At 43.9% G+C, this 15,254-nt stretch overlaps 3 protein-coding genes across 3 annotated transcripts in view; all 3 read left to right on the forward strand.

Moving 5' to 3' along the window:
* Positions 1-1,314: 1,314 nt before the first annotated feature.
* Positions 1,315-5,372, forward strand: LOC143355996 (uncharacterized). Its single transcript, XM_076791289.1, has 4 exons — positions 1,315-1,928; positions 2,139-2,317; positions 2,396-2,593; positions 3,346-5,372. The coding sequence occupies exons 1-4, from the start codon at positions 1,767-1,769 to the stop codon at positions 5,216-5,218; spliced, it is 2,412 nt and encodes an 803-aa protein (XP_076647404.1). The 5' UTR covers positions 1,315-1,766; the 3' UTR covers positions 5,219-5,372.
* A 3,389-nt stretch (positions 5,373-8,761) lies between these two features.
* LOC143355624 (very-long-chain 3-oxoacyl-CoA reductase) lies at positions 8,762-10,408 on the forward strand. Its single transcript, XM_076790637.1, has 3 exons — positions 8,762-9,273; positions 9,430-9,773; positions 9,905-10,408. The coding sequence occupies exons 1-3, from the start codon at positions 8,899-8,901 to the stop codon at positions 10,158-10,160; spliced, it is 975 nt and encodes a 324-aa protein (XP_076646752.1). The 5' UTR covers positions 8,762-8,898; the 3' UTR covers positions 10,161-10,408.
* A 1,139-nt stretch (positions 10,409-11,547) lies between these two features.
* The window catches only part of LOC143355612 (elongation factor-like GTPase 1), a 35,044-nt gene continuing 31,337 nt past the window's right edge, over positions 11,548-15,254 (forward strand). The window contains exon 1 of the mRNA XM_076790601.1: positions 11,548-15,229. Coding sequence (XP_076646716.1) covers positions 12,474-15,229 — 2,756 coding nt within the window. The 5' untranslated portion in view covers positions 11,548-12,473. The remainder of the gene's footprint in view (positions 15,230-15,254) is intronic.

Genomic DNA, 15,254 nt, shown 5'->3' on the forward strand with positions numbered 1-15,254 from the left:
TACTTACCAGGAACACGAACGAGTCTCGTGCGGTCTCGCGCATTCTCGTGCATTCTCGCGCGTTCTCGTGCATTTTCGTGCACTCGTTTGGCGAAATGTTTTACTCTTCTACGTCTCCTACGTAAATACTTATTCTATCAACGTTCTATCTTACGCCGCGATACCTGATACTACCGCTCGTCTTACCTAACATGGTAATCGTGGTTCGATCGTAGTTACGCGATCGACTCGATCTGTTTCTCTCTTTTCTTTTTTGGATTTTCTACGTTGAGGAAACGTCTCGGTTTCGAACCTACCGCATTTCCCAACGCTATCGCGTTCGTTCATCCCGCTCCGCTGTTACCCATTCGTTGTTTGCTCGCGCAGATATTATACATGTGCACATAAGGGCCCGGCTTCGTAGATTCGCGATAAGGTAGAGTGACCACGTTACCGACAAAAATAGGCGAAAACTGGTTTTACGTGCCTCAATTTTTCGTCCTTACATGAGAATATTTTTCGCTGGGAAAGGGCTCATTCGAAACAGGAAGGTTCAATCTAGCGCGCGCTGGTCATCAGCTGACGAGATTATGCAGATATTTGGTATTATAAGCGTTAGAAGTAGGCCAAAAATTGTCGATGCGCCTGCCGTAGAATCCAAGCATTTTTAGGCCATTGGATGAGTTTTCTGGATGAAATCGAGAGTAGCGCGCGCTAGAAAATATCTCCGGCTACAAATTGCGCTATATTTTGTCTTGATTCTCTGCGCAATAAAGCGAAAAACTTGAAGCACGTTTCTGGCGTCAGAATTTATAATATCGATAATACAGAGCAAAAAATGCGACTAGTCACAGACTTAGGACCCGTCGGATCAAGGCCAAGACGGATCTCAAGTCTGTGAATGGAAATTATTAATTAAAAAGTCACGTGACTACACCGGGCCCTTAGATAGAAGTAAGGTTAGGGTACGAGCGGCGCGAGGAAGGAAGGGTGAGGATAGATAAATTGTAACCCTGAGGGTATCAAAATAAAGTACCACTACTAACATTAATTTAGGTACAGGTGTTCGAAGCGTAGAACTCAAAGGTCATTAGAAGAAGTATGTTCTTATTTTCGAGTTTCAAAGACGATTAAAAGAAAAATTACATTTTCATTTAATTTATATTTTTTTCAATCGACTTGGACAATTTTTATTTCGAAAATGCACAATTTCAAATCTGTGTCTGAAGGCTGTGAATGGAAATTATACAGCAGTTACCGACTTGCTGACTCTGCAAAAGTCACGTGACCATCCCGGGCCCTAAGTATCTGATCGGTAACTGAGTTTACTTCTCCTCCGTATTCTCGTTTACAAATGAAAACAAGTAAAAAGATGAAAGAAAAAAAAGAAGGACTAACAACCGTATCGAAGCAAAATAGATCTTTGTATTCCGCTAACCTGCCGTACGCCGTACGTCGTTTGACACGACGACGTGACGATTCATATTTCAACAAAATTCTTTAGCAAAATGTCGTGAAAATTGCCACTGCCATCAACCTCGTTGTTCGTCGTCTCTATCATATAAACGAAAAATTCAAACATTTACCAGCAACGCCGCTGTAGCGAGTCAAGATAAAAATAAGAAAAAGCAAGCAAAAAAATAGAAAAACTAATAACAACAAATATTTCGTGAAATCGCTGCTGATAGGTGTTGCAGAAGAGAGGGGAAGAAACAGGTGTTGCGATGCGATGAAAATTTCTTGATCGTAGAAGTATTATCGCTGTTAGGTAGCTAGGCGAAACGTTCATGGAAAAAAACGACGATTCACCGGAAGATGTCAAACGGGCTACGTCTGTCGAGCGCGAAATAAAACGAGGCGAAAAGGATGATCCTTTCGAAGGATATCCGCGTCAAGAAAAGAAGAAAAGATGGGAGCACTGCGACAAGGCAGCTTCAAAGAAATCCAAGGCACATCGAAATTAATTGTTTACGTTTTATCTGTTACCTTTCACCTTTTTCTCTTTCTTCGTACAGTCTTTCTATTCGACATCGTGTCGGTTTTTGTACGCGAGAGTATTATAGTTTTATTATTATATAAAATTTATTATTTTTTATTATTATATTATAGTTTCTTTTTTCTCTCTTTCCGAGCTTAAGATTTACAGACAATATTTTTAGAAACAAAAAACAAAGTCGAACGGCGATTGCTGCGAAACACGGAATGGCGAGAAGGCAAAGGCCAAAAGGTTTACGAAGATTTCGGTGTTCGGCGAGCCGTGCACGTTACCGAAAGCGGACATAATACCTAGACATTGTTTGACGAAAGAAGATTACACCGAACTATTGGCAACGCCGAGGTGACAATTGTTTACTTTTCGTGAATTCGTCTCAGCTCAGCTGGTAATATTAACCATTTTCTAAATGCTTTTGTTCAGGCGGAAATGTCCGCCGGATTGCGAGAAGAAAACGGTGCTGAGAAGGTTACGGCCTATCTCGCGACGAGTCAAGGAATTGGCACAACCGCCGAGGCAACGAATGCTGATAAGCTTGCAACAAGGTGCGGCGGTGTTACCACCGGCGCTTTTGGACAATCTCGCGCGAACATTGGAGAACGAAACGTGCCTGAGTCCCGAGTAACGTATCGTTCGTCGACATCTTTTTCTGCCGTTCCTATCCATTCTATACTTTCGATCGTGTATGTTTTTCGATGGAAAAACGAACATTTGTTCGCACAAATCGACCGTGTCTCAATTTCCAATTCGGCTGGGTTCCACGATCGCTGTCCTCCGCTGTAGCACCGGAGTACGTATCGTCAAATTCATTCGACTTGCGGTGGTATTCGTGAAAGTTTTGAAGGTCGAAATGTCACGGTCGAAAGTCTAGTATTTTCTGAAGCCTGCTTTGCTCTACGACAATGTTTCCCAAAGTGTGGTACGCGTACCCCTCGGGGTACGGGAAGAGTGGAGGGGTGACGCGCTACGTTTGCCGCAGTGTCGCCAGATCGAGACTCGTGTTCCCACTCTAACTCCCCCTTCTACCGCGCTATTCCCCACGCATTCGGCCCGATCACTGACTCCGGTAATGGCAGAAAGGGGGTAACTTTTTCCCCTCGATTCGTTCTCCCTCCCCTCGTCTGGCGATACTGGTCGGTGGTGCAAAACAGCCACCCAGCGGGAGTCCACTGTTATCTAGTACAAAGGACGTAGACGCCTGCTGCTTAAAATGTTACCGATTTTTCTGAAGTGGTACACATATGTCGACACTTTGGGAAACACTGCTCTACGACACTCTGCGTTGAAATGATTTTTCTGGCAGGTAAACGTAAACCCGCCGCGTCGGGTCGCGTTGTTCGGGTACCAAAGATATGTAGATTGATTTTTTTCAGGCAAGCCGCGATCGTTTCAAGAAAAAAGAAATTGGCGAAGAAGCAGAAGGTGAAGAAACAGATATGGCGGCAGAAAGAAACGAGTAAATCGAGCAAACCGAGCGTAGGCTTTACGATCGCGGGATCGTTGGACAAGGATTCGATCACCTGCCAGTACTTAATGGCCGAGCGTTTCGTCAAGAGTATTTTACGATGGAAATGTCCAATTCCCAAGTCGGAATTCAACGATATCTCGAAAGTAATCGTCGAACGTTTGGTCGACGTTCTCGAGTACACTCCTTCGCACAACGAAGACCGTAAATGGCAGCAACTGCGTGCCTTGGCCGACATGATAGCCTGCTGGATATCCGGCGTGCTGTCGGATGTTGCTAGTCAGCAGGAGGAGAAGCTTGAAAATATATGCAAAAAGAAAGCAGAAGAGTGGGTAGCGGCGGAAGAAGAAGAAGAAGAAGAAGAAGAAGAAGAGGAAGATGAAGATTTGGACGAGGACGAGGACGAGGACGAGGTCGGGGACAAAGACGAAGACGAGGATACGAAGAAGGTCGAGGACATAGAGGAAGACGAGGATGCGACAAAGGACGAGGACGACGAGCAACGGGAGGAAGATGAAGCAACAACGGTAGACGATACTTCCACCGTAGATCAAGTAGAGGAAGTAACGGAAACGGAGACGCAAGTGGATGAACAGGATTCGAAAGCCGTTGAAACGGACCAAGTGGTCACAGCGGAAGCAGAAGTTGAAACGGACCCGGCGGAAGCAAAGGTCGACACTGGAATAGAAGCCGTACCGGAGCAGGAACCAAAGGATGAAGCAGAAATAGACGCAGACATGGCAACCAAACTTCCAGAAGAAACAGAAGCGAAATCAGAGGCAGAAGTGGAAGCGGAAGTGGAAGTTGAAGCCGAAACAGAAGCAGAAGCACAACCAGAACCAGAACCAGAACCAGAAGCACCAGCAGAACCAGAAGCACAACCAGAAGCAAGAGCAGAAACGGAAACGAAAACACCGGAAACAGAAGATATTGAAGGTTTACCGACGGACACGACGACCGCACCAACAGAAGATGATAAACCGCCAGAAGAAGAAGGAGAAGGAGAAGGTGAAGGTGAAGGAAAAGGTGAAGGTGAAGAGAAAGATGGCGCCCTGCCGGAAGGCGAACGAGTTGAAATAGAGGTCCCATCTACTCCACTGCCACAGGAGAAAGTTACACCCGATGATGAGAAATGGAAAGATATATTCGTTGGAGGGGACTTGGAGGAAATATTCAAATCCGATATTCCATTCGTTACCTTCGGTAAAATTATCGATACGATTTATAAGATGATAGAAAGTACTCCGGAAAATACGGGCAAAGATCCGATAACGAATGCTATACACCGTGTAATTTACGAAAAATTAACCAACATCGTCTCGCTGGAGGATCCGAATCTATTGACGGAAGAGATGAAAGACGTCGTGGACGTGGTATGTGGAAAAATTGCAAACTGGCTGAAAACTATCCTGAGCAAATCGCAAGTGGCGTTCATGGAAGAATGTATGCCGGTGGTTGAATCGAAGGAGATCAGGGATTGGACGAAATGGCTCGAACACATTAGCAACGAAGCTATAGATTGGAACATATGGTTGCGAGGTGTGATCGAGAAAATGTTCGAAATGAGGTTCTCGAAAATGACACGGGGCGAATGGAAAGATTGGACGAAATCCGTTGACACCGGAGCGTTGCTTTGGAGAAGATTTCACCTGCAAACGATACACCAGGCACACCGTAATATAACGATGATGATTGGCCGTCGCGTCGTCAAGACTGGAACTAAAACTCCTTGTACCACTTCGGAACATTTGGTAGCCGCCACAGAGTTGGAAGCACAATAACTCGAATACTCGAGTACACGAATGCTCGAGTTATCAAATATGGATAAGAACGTGTACGTACTTACATATGTACGTGTATGCATACGTGTAGACATAGACAAACATATACCATTAGTCTTTCAGGATATATGTATGTAATAACAAAGACTGCAAAGATTCGTATACATATTGCGACTTTCTGATTCTCTAACAACAGCCTCAAACTGTCTGTTTCCAATTTTCCAGCAATGCTAAAAGATGTTGCACAAGTAGATATAGGAAAATTATTCTTCGACGTTGTTGCAGTTGCCGTTCATTCTAGACAAATTTAGACACGATCAGACGATTTTTCTAATTACAGTGAAGAGTAAAACTGAATCTACACATAAAAATGTGTTTTATTCACTCGAATAAATTATATCCATGCTGAAAATTTCACCGACATTGGTTAATTCGTTTACGAGTTATTAAAAGTGAGAAAAATTGACTTATAATCGCACTTTTAATCGTTTATAACTCGTAAACAAATTATCCAAAATTTGTGAAACTTTCAGGATGGATATAATTTATTCGAGTGAATAAAACACATGTTTTAAATTTTCAATACAGGCTCAGATAAAAAAGTTGGAAAAGTCAATTTTTACTATTTCTTGTCTAATAAGCTAATCCGTCTAACTTCTCAATAACATTCGAGTCATTTGATCTAATTTTAAAAAAGTTATGTCGTTTCAAATAGTGTGGATTCAGTTTTGCTCTCCAGTGTAACACTTGAAGAAAAGAAGCAGAAAAAGTTTCTACGATTTGAGACATTTTGCACGTTAATCGAATTGCAATCTGCAATACATATACTATGTAGCCCCACGCTTCCTGGTAAACTCGAAAAATACAATAAATGGTCCAGCATCGATATTTGCCAGCTGAATGTATCGCAACGGTACGTGTTACACGGGAATCGTAGAATAAGCGTGGCAGTAAGTGTGTCAAAGAAAGAATCGACCGTTTCTCCCCTCCCGTAGAAGGAAAGGTGGACTAGGCAACTTTCTTCTCGAGCGATAGCTTCAGCTTGGCCCTGACATTGTCCTCGCGTCCACGCATTTACGTATTGCCGATCAACGCTCGATCTCGTTCACGGATATTTTGCTTAAATCTGTTTCTTCGTATCCAAAGTCCTCATCTTTTTTCGTATTCGTAAAACTATTCCAATTGGTCTTCGTCATTGCCTTCGTCTGGCCGGTGTCGTGCTCGTGTTCGTTTTCGTGTTGCGCCCGCGCAGACTACGCCACCCTACTCGACATCAACATCGACCGTGTTTCGCGATATCGTGTCTTCTCGTTTAGGCTTTCGCCTGTCTATCCCCCTTCCGCTTTGATCGCCACTTTGGTTCCGCTTTCTCTTTCTCCTCCCATTTTTCCTGTCTTTCGATTTCTGTTTCTTTCTTTTTTTTTTCTCTGTCCAAATATCCTGTATAGTCTGTTTTCGAGGTCGGCATTATTCGACAATCCGCGAAACCGGACGAAACGCAACGAAACGAAACGGAACGGAACAGCGTCGTACTGAAACGGTACTAGAACCAGAAGGGACGCTTTGCAGACGATTACGACGCCGCGCAATAGCAACTACCTTCGCCACCCTCTTTCGCGTGTTTATCAAATTTTCCTAGGAGTGCACGCGTTCTATGAAAGTGATGTTGTATTTATCTAATCCAGCAAAAATTCATTGAATCGCGGAAGGATCGAGTACATGTATCGGATCGTAACGGAACCGAATCCACAGGTAAGTTCGAATAAAACAGTGTATTCCGCGATCGACTGCCCATTTACTTACGGACTCGGTGTAGACGCGATCGCGATGTCGCTTACGATACGCTTTTCTCGATTGGAGTCGTGTTTCCACGCGCGTGTTTCAACGATTCTTACCTCGCAAATCTGTTATACGTAACTGGGGTACATATGTCGAGTAATTTACAATTCGTGTTTAGCCATTCAAATCGCCGAGGAGTGACGACAATTCGATTTCCGGTTGGTGCAACTGTACGAGTCCGTAATAAGGATTGCACTTTTTTTATGTTTTAATATTCTTTTTTTCTAAGGTGGGGGAGGGGGGGGGCATGTATTAGAGGATACGATAATCTTGTTAAAATATTGCAGTTGATTGCCCGCGAATGTTAAATTTAACCCATTTGCATCATATGGAAATATGAAAAGAAGGCTTTTATCAACAACTTTTTTAAAAATTATATTTAAGTACAAAAATGACTACAAGTAAAAGAACTTCATATTTCAGCATTATAAGATAAAATAAATTGAGCGTATACAGGGTGTCCCACGTAACGGTTTTCACGATTTTTTAAGTACTTGCGATAATCTGACAAAAAATATTTTCAACAAAAGTTGATCAGTTTTCGATTGGCTATATATTGCAATAAAGAAAAGTTCGAAAAACATTTTTTTTTTATAGTATTGTCAAGGTCAACTTCATTTTTTTAAATGGAATGTCCCATTTTTTATACCATAGATCGATAGACTATCGAATTCTAAGTAAAACTGTATTGACCTCCATATGTCCTAAATATAATAGTTAACGAGATATTATCGAAATAATTTTCTTTCTTCTTTGGACAATATCTCGTTAACTATTAGGCTTAGGACATATGAAGGTCAACGCTTCTATACTCAGATTTTGATACTCTATCGATCTATGGTATAAAAAATGGGACATTCCATTAAAAAAAATGAAGTTGACCTTGACAATACTATAAAAAAAAATGTTTTTCGAACTTTTCTTTATTGCAATATATAGCCATTCGAAAACTGATCAACTTTTGTTGAAAATATTTTTTGTCAGATTATCGCAAGTACTTAAAAAATCGTGAAAACCATTATGTGGGACACCCTGTATATACGCTCCGACGATAGTGACCAGGAAAATTGAGTGTATATACACGCTAATGATGCAAATGGTTTAAATGATTTAAATCTAAAAATAAATATAATTTAAATAATTTAAATCTAAAAATAAATATAATTTAAATAACACACGAGTTATGTTGTATACATAAATATGTATATACATAACGCGCACGTGCGCGCACTTGGACATATACAATTAGATTATCTTTGCACTCGGAGTACCAGGTATGATATCGTTTCACGAATGATAAAACAAACTAATAAACAATCGGGAGATAAATATCGCAGAAAAATGTAAACGAACGAAATACGAGAAGAATGGCATGGCGGTGTTTGCAATCGTGCAGCGTAAACGAAACGCGATATCGAATTAGGTTGCAAAGTTGCAAACGATGCAAAGGAATGATCGCGAACGAAATAATTTATTTTAGCTTATTGGTAGTGACGCTGGCAGCAAAGTCCAGTGAGCCTGAACAAGACGGTAAGGTTTTGTGACCCCGAATAAAACACGGCCAATAATGAACGTTGTCGGGATCGAACCAGTTGCGGGGGATAAAGGGGGTAATGCAAAGTAGTTAGGGTCGTGAGAATATTCGTCGCCGGAGCACGACGCATCGGTGTAACTGACAATAAGAAATGACCGACTAATCCAGTCGAGTGGACGCGTCAACGACGAGTACGACGAGTACACGTTTAAGGGAGAACGATATTCGAAATTTGACCGAGATCGACGGCAGTCGATCGATTCTTTCATTGTGTTAAACGTGTTCAATTTTCCCGGATCTTTTCAGGATGACGCTCACGTGCAGCGAAATAGTGGCTCTGGTCGTATTGGCGGTGATAGGTATAAGAATTTTGCTTAGAGTGGGCTTACTCGTGTGGAAAAAACTTATCGCGCCTAGTTTCGGTTTGGGGGTCGACTTGAGGACGCAGGGCAAATGGGCACTGATCACCGGTGCCACCGGTGGAATTGGGAAAGCGTACTCGGAGCAACTCGCGGCAAAAGGTCTCGACGTTGTATTGGTGGCACGGAACCCGTCGGCGCTCCAGGAGCTCGCGTCGGAGATCAAACAACGGTACGATGTACAAGTTCGAACCATCGAAGCCGACTTGTCCGAGGGGGAACCGACTTTTGCAAAGATCGCTAAAGCAACCGAAGACCTGGAGGTTCGTTTTCACCTACAATCTACAATATTTCCATGCGCATTGTATTTTGAAATATCGTCAAAGAAAAACCGCTTTTTTCTTTTCCGAGCAGAGCGCTTTTAACGAGGAGGAGATCGTAACTTAATTCCGGGTCGTTTTCTCTTTCTCTCTCGACAGGTTGGCGTGGTAGTCAATAATGCCGGTGCCAGTTACGAGCATCCAGAGCTATTCACCGAATTACCGGTCGAGAATATATTAGCGATTTTGAAAGTGAACGTGACAGCTATGACGGGAGTTACGAAAGTATTTCTTCCGAAAATGTTCGAGCGTAGAAAAGGAGTGCTGATAAACATCAGTTCGATGTTGGCATATGTACCGAGCCCTTATTTGTCCGTTTACGGCGCGAGTAAAGCTTTTGTGAAAAAGCTTAGCTTCGATTTAGCCGCGGAAGCTGAACCGAGAGGGGTCACCGTTCAATGCGTGTGCCCCGGCATCGTGGCGACTAAAATGACAAAGATCAAGTAAGGCTTACTTAGCAAGCGATTCCTACATGATCGAGACACGTTACTGCCATCTAGTTCTGGCTTTACGTTGTTTCGACCTTCGGTGCCTAACTTTTCTCTTCTCTTTATTATTTTGTTATGATTTTTAGGAAATCATCATGGATGGCGCCCACACCTGAGAAATACGTCGAAGCGTCATTGAAGACTGTTGGCATCGAAGAGTGTACAACTGGTTATCTTACGCATTACTTGCTTGCTAGCTTTATACAAGGGTTGAATTGCGTATGCGAGAAGGGTACTATCTGGTTGATCTCGAGGACAATGTGCAATCTAAGGGCACGTGGTTTGAAACGCAGCGCAAGGAAGATGGCTAAGGGCGAAAAAGATTCTGTTGTCACCGAATAATTCTTGGCTCTTCTATCCTAATTAAAGTACATTCCGTTCGAAGCTTCCGACGATTTTATAGAAAATTTGATTCCAACGTCGTACGTTGTGCGCGTATGCTTCAAACTTCTAAGTGTTTTTCGAATGAATGTTCTTTTTATGTATAATAATATGTTACATGTTCTAATTGTTATATGTTATGTGTTACATTGTTATATTTCGTAACGATAAGTGTTATTGTATGAAATAAAACATGACAATAGCCTGTTTCTCTTTCTGTTGGAACTCGATGGTGATTGGTAGTGAAGGCGCGTTCCAGTTCTGACTAATTGTAAGTAAATACATTGTACTGGAGCATTGACGGAGCTGGAAAATTCGACAAAATACGGGGCTTGGGAAAATTGGACGCGATTATACGATGTCATATAGCGTATGAGGTATGGGCCGAGAGCTAAGAGGCCCTCGGCCTAAGATTTACAATTTCCTATTCCAAGTTACCCTGAACTTTGTTTCTTCGCCAGGTATGAATTTCATTGGCGATATATGTACAATTCAAATAGAGTCTAACGACTACTTTACGCGTGGCGCACGCATGCCCTGGCACCTCGTGTGTAATTCCGCTCGCTTAGCCAATGCTAACGTTGAACGAATTGTATTATCGGTCGATGGGCGCAGTACTATCGGAAGTTGGTGGCTCCAGATGAGCACTTTCATTTCCTGTCTGGCTATATTCTATGGCCTGTACCCTATACTGTACATATACAGGGTGAGTCACCAAACGTTAGCACCTCAAATATCTTTGTTGTTTCTAAAGATACGTAAAATATGGTAAGGACAAAGTTGAATGGTACAATGGGGCTGACACGATGCAAAAAAAATGTTGTTTTTATGTCATTTTTTTGGAGATATCAAGGTCACCTTGACTTTTTTAAATGGAACCACCCTTTTTTAAACACCTACAATGATAGTCCCTTTCATTAGGAATCCAGTGACTATAATTAGTCCAAGGTCATTCAAGGTCATTCAATCTCATGTCGAGTATGCTAGTTTTGACACTGCGCAGATGCTAGGACTATATGATGAATGAAACAAAAGAATGTTGTTTCCTTTTAATTCCATTACGCCTATTACGCGAGTGCACCGAAGGAGACGTAATGTAATAATAATAATAACGTAACGTCTCCGGCTGAGAATATTTTGGTCCCAGATCGAATCCCGCATGGAATGATTTCTTTTCGTTAAACACTTTTTTCTTGTTCTTTCTACTACATAAGTCTTCTTCCCTGTGCAATTACAATTACACTGCCAACCTCGTCGGAACATATTCTCTAGGCGCGTGCCTAGGGGAATGGCGCGGCAGCGCCAATATCCCTACAGAACACCGAAACCTCGGGCGTGAGCACACCGGGTGAATAAGTGAACATGGCTGTCTAGAACGGTCTAGAATGGTGTGAGGTGTGAGTAGATATAGCATGTTGGATTTCCAGAGAGTAATTCTGTTGTTACAAATCTGTGAAATGATGCGCCGTTAAAACCGCTCGGTTTTCGAAACGAGTCCGAGAAAATTAATACGATATTTGTATCCCGGTAAAGAAATCATCCGATTTCGGTGAAAAAGCATCGCATCGTATTTTGTCCGCTGATCTAACCTCAAAACGGGAATCGAATTCGTATGAAAAATTGACCAACAGATATCTCCTACCACGAATAAAACAAGCGTGTTCCCGTGAAACGAACGGCAAATCGAACAGACCGAACGAAACGTGCGAATCTTCGATCGCATATTCGTTTTCATTCCGGTCGTTGCAGCACACTGGATGCAATTGGCATGCTGGACAAGACGAAGACGATGCAAACGACGAGGTTACGATACATCCTGGTCTTTGTTGAACGACACGTTCTTTGGAAACCGAATAAAGTGAAATAGTGATTATTGTTCTTACCAATTGGAATATAGGAATTGGTATATTGTTGCTCGTGAAAAACACATAGTTAATTCGTATTCAATTTCAAAATTGTTTCACGCGGCCCTCCTATTTTCGTTTTGAATTTGGCTCTACTCGCTTTTTCCACTGAAAAGGACTGCATTCCACTGAAAACGCTAAAGGTGATCTTTCGGAATTTGGATTTGGATCTTGCCATTTAGAATTTGGAATTTGGAATTAGGAATCTGAAATCTGGAATACGGAACGTTGAAGCTTCAAACTGAAAATTCGTTACTCGAATTTGCAGACTACCGTCTAAACACCGATCAAGAGGCGTGTGTATCGATGATTGAACAGTTTCGGAGAAATCTAGTTTTTTTGTTGTTTATCGGAAGAGAGCAATCGCAGGATGCGGCTCATCACCTCGGAAAAATTATCGGACATTCAAAAGAATCCCGCCAATATTCGGAATATTTGTATATTGGCGCACGTCGATCATGGGAAAACTACGTTGGCGGATTCATTGGTCGCCAGCAACGGAATCATCTCGAACAAACTGGCGGGTAAGCTCCGATATTTGGATAGTCGGCCGGACGAACAGGAACGAGGGATCACTATGAAATCAAGTTCGATCCTGTTGTACCACAAGTATGATCATCAAGAGTTCGCTGTGAATCTGATCGATTCGCCGGGACATGTCGACTTTGCCTCAGAAGTTTCGTCGGCGGTTCGACTGTGCGATGGGGCGATCATCTTGATCGATGTGGTGGAGGGAGTGTGTCCGCAAACGCGAGGCGCTCTTTCCACTTCATACGCAGAGGGTCTGAAGCCGATCTTGGTTTTGAACAAGATCGACAGGTTGATCACGGAGATGAAATTGTCACCATTGGATGCTTATGTGCATTTGAGCCAAGTACTGGAACAGGTGAACGCAGTGATGGGCGAGTTGTTTGCTAGCGACGCAATGGAGCGGGAGGAGAAGGAGGAGGAGGAAATCGAGGAAAGGAAAGAGGGGGAAGGAGAGGAGAAGGAACACAAAGAGCAACGTTCGAGAAACACTTCGGAGATCGCCTCAGAAACTGCCATGAAAACCGTTTCGGAACGTGATTTGGCCGATTGGCAGTCAGCGATGGAGAACATGGACGAGTCGGGGCTCTATTTCTCTCCGGAGCAAGGTAACGTTTTATTTTCGAGCGCTACGGACGGCTGGGGGTTCGGCGTCAACGACTTTGCCAAGATATTTGCTGCAAAATTAGGTTTCAGTGAGACGGTACTCTCAAAAACGCTGTGGGGTGATTTCTACGCAAACAGCAAGACCAAGCGAATTCTGCGAGGAGCTCAAGAGAAGGCTAAGAAGCCTTTGTTCGTGCAGCTGATCCTAGACAACTTATGGACGTTATACGAAACTATAACGGTGAGGAGGGACAAAGAGAAGATAGGCTCGATAGCGGAGAAACTCGACATCAAGTTGACCAACAGAGATTTGAGGTACACGGATCCCAAGGTTCAGCTGCAAGCCGTCTGCTCGCAGTGGTTGCCGTTGGCTCGAGCTTGTCTGAACGCGGTCTGCGAGAAGGTCCCGTCACCGAACAACTTGACGGCCGAGAAGATCGAGAGACTGTTGTGCGGACGCTTCGACTTCTCGTCGTTGCCCGACGAGACACGCTGCTTGAAGGAAGCGTTTTCGGCCTGCGACTCGTCCCCTAGCTCGCCCGTGATCGTTTTCGTTTCGAAAATGTTCCCGGTCGAGAAGAAAATCCTGCCGGAGAATAAACCGAAACTGCTCACCCCGGAGGAGTTGGCGCAACGGAAAGAAATCGCGCGACTCAGACACGCGGAGAAAATCGCGGAGAAGACGATGGAACAGGACCGCTCGATCGTTGGCGATCACAGTCGTCGAACACGAACGGAACTCGACGTCGCGGTCGCAGCGGAGCAGGCGAGACCGTCGCCATCGTCGGGGGACAGAACGCTCGAAAACGAATGGACGATCGAAACCGTCGAGCCTGCTGAAACGACGGTAACGACCACCGATTCGAGTTCCGAGACCGCGTTGATCGCGTTCGCCAGAATTTATTCCGGCAGTTTGACCAAGGGGAGCACCGTGTTTGTTCTAGGGCCGAAACACGACCCACGGAAAGTCGCCGAGTTACCGATCGACCAAACTATCACGCTGAAGGACTTAAAACCCGGCAGGCACGTCACCAGGGTCACCATACGGAAGCTCTATCTTTTAATGGGCAGAGAACTGGAACCTATCGATACGGTCACCGCTGGGAACGTCTTCGGAATCGGCGATCTGGAGGAACATGTATTGAAGACGGCCACGCTTTCCTCCACCGTTGATTGTCCTCCCTTTTCCGAACCGATATCCTTCGGTGTCCCTATAATGCGAGTAGCTCTCGAACCGAAACATCCAAACGATTTACAGGCGTTGATCAACGGTTTAAAATTGTTGAATCAGGCGGACGCTTGCGCCGTGGTTCGTATTCAAGAGAGCGGGGAGATAGTACTGAACACCGCCGGAGAAGTGCATTTGGAACGATGCTTGGAAGATTTACGACTGAGGTACGCGAAAGTCGATATAAACGTGTCGGAGCCTATCGTACCGTTCCGGGAGACGGTGGTACCTCCGCCAAAGGTCGACATGGTCAACGAGGCGATCGAAAAGAAATCGGAAGACGTCAGCTTTCCCACCTGGACGGCGAATCGACAGTGTTACTTCGAAATAGACGCCAGACCATTGCCGGAAAAAGTGACTAAAATCTTGGAGAAGAACGCCGATTTGATCAAGTCGTTGTATCGTCGTTACGGCAAATTATCGTCGGAAGAGGAGCAAGAGCGAGAGCGGAAGCAGGACGAGGGCGAGGACGAAGACGAGGATGAGGACGAGGGGGTGAGAACAACTGCGAAACCGCTGCCAACACCAGAAAACGATACCGAATCATCATCGCGTTCGATGTCGGAGAAGAAACAAAAAGCGCTTGCTGTTTTCAAACACGAGTTATCAGTCGGTTTTCAAGAGGCTGGCCAACAAAACGTTTTGGAGAAGATATGGTCGTTCGGACCACGAAATTGCGGACCCAATATTTTCTTGAACGAAACCGATTACAAGCAGAATAAATTTTGGGAAGCCCATTCGAAGTCTACCGATCCACGATTTCCGTGAGTATCTAACAATTTGTTCAAA

The sequence above is a fragment of the Halictus rubicundus genome, chromosome 7, assembly GCF_050948215.1.
Source record: "Halictus rubicundus isolate RS-2024b chromosome 7, iyHalRubi1_principal, whole genome shotgun sequence".
In the NCBI taxonomy this organism is placed as follows: domain Eukaryota; kingdom Metazoa; phylum Arthropoda; class Insecta; order Hymenoptera; family Halictidae; genus Halictus; species Halictus rubicundus.

Coding starts and splice junctions, on each gene's coding strand:
- LOC143355624 (XM_076790637.1), top strand. CDS start 8,899: ATGACGCTCACGTGCAGCGAAATAGTGGCTCTGGTCGTATTGGCGGTG. Junction 9,274..9,429: donor AAGCAACCGAAGACCTGGAG/GTTCGTTTTCAC, acceptor CTCTCTCGACAG/GTTGGCGTGGTAGTCAATAA. Junction 9,774..9,904: donor ACTAAAATGACAAAGATCAA/GTAAGGCTTACT, acceptor TATGATTTTTAG/GAAATCATCATGGATGGCGC.
- LOC143355996 (XM_076791289.1), top strand. CDS start 1,767: ATGGAAAAAAACGACGATTCACCGGAAGATGTCAAACGGGCTACGTCT. Junction 2,318..2,395: donor GAACTATTGGCAACGCCGAG/GTGACAATTGTT, acceptor GCTTTTGTTCAG/GCGGAAATGTCCGCCGGATT. Junction 2,594..3,345: donor GAAACGTGCCTGAGTCCCGA/GTAACGTATCGT, acceptor GATTTTTTTCAG/GCAAGCCGCGATCGTTTCAA.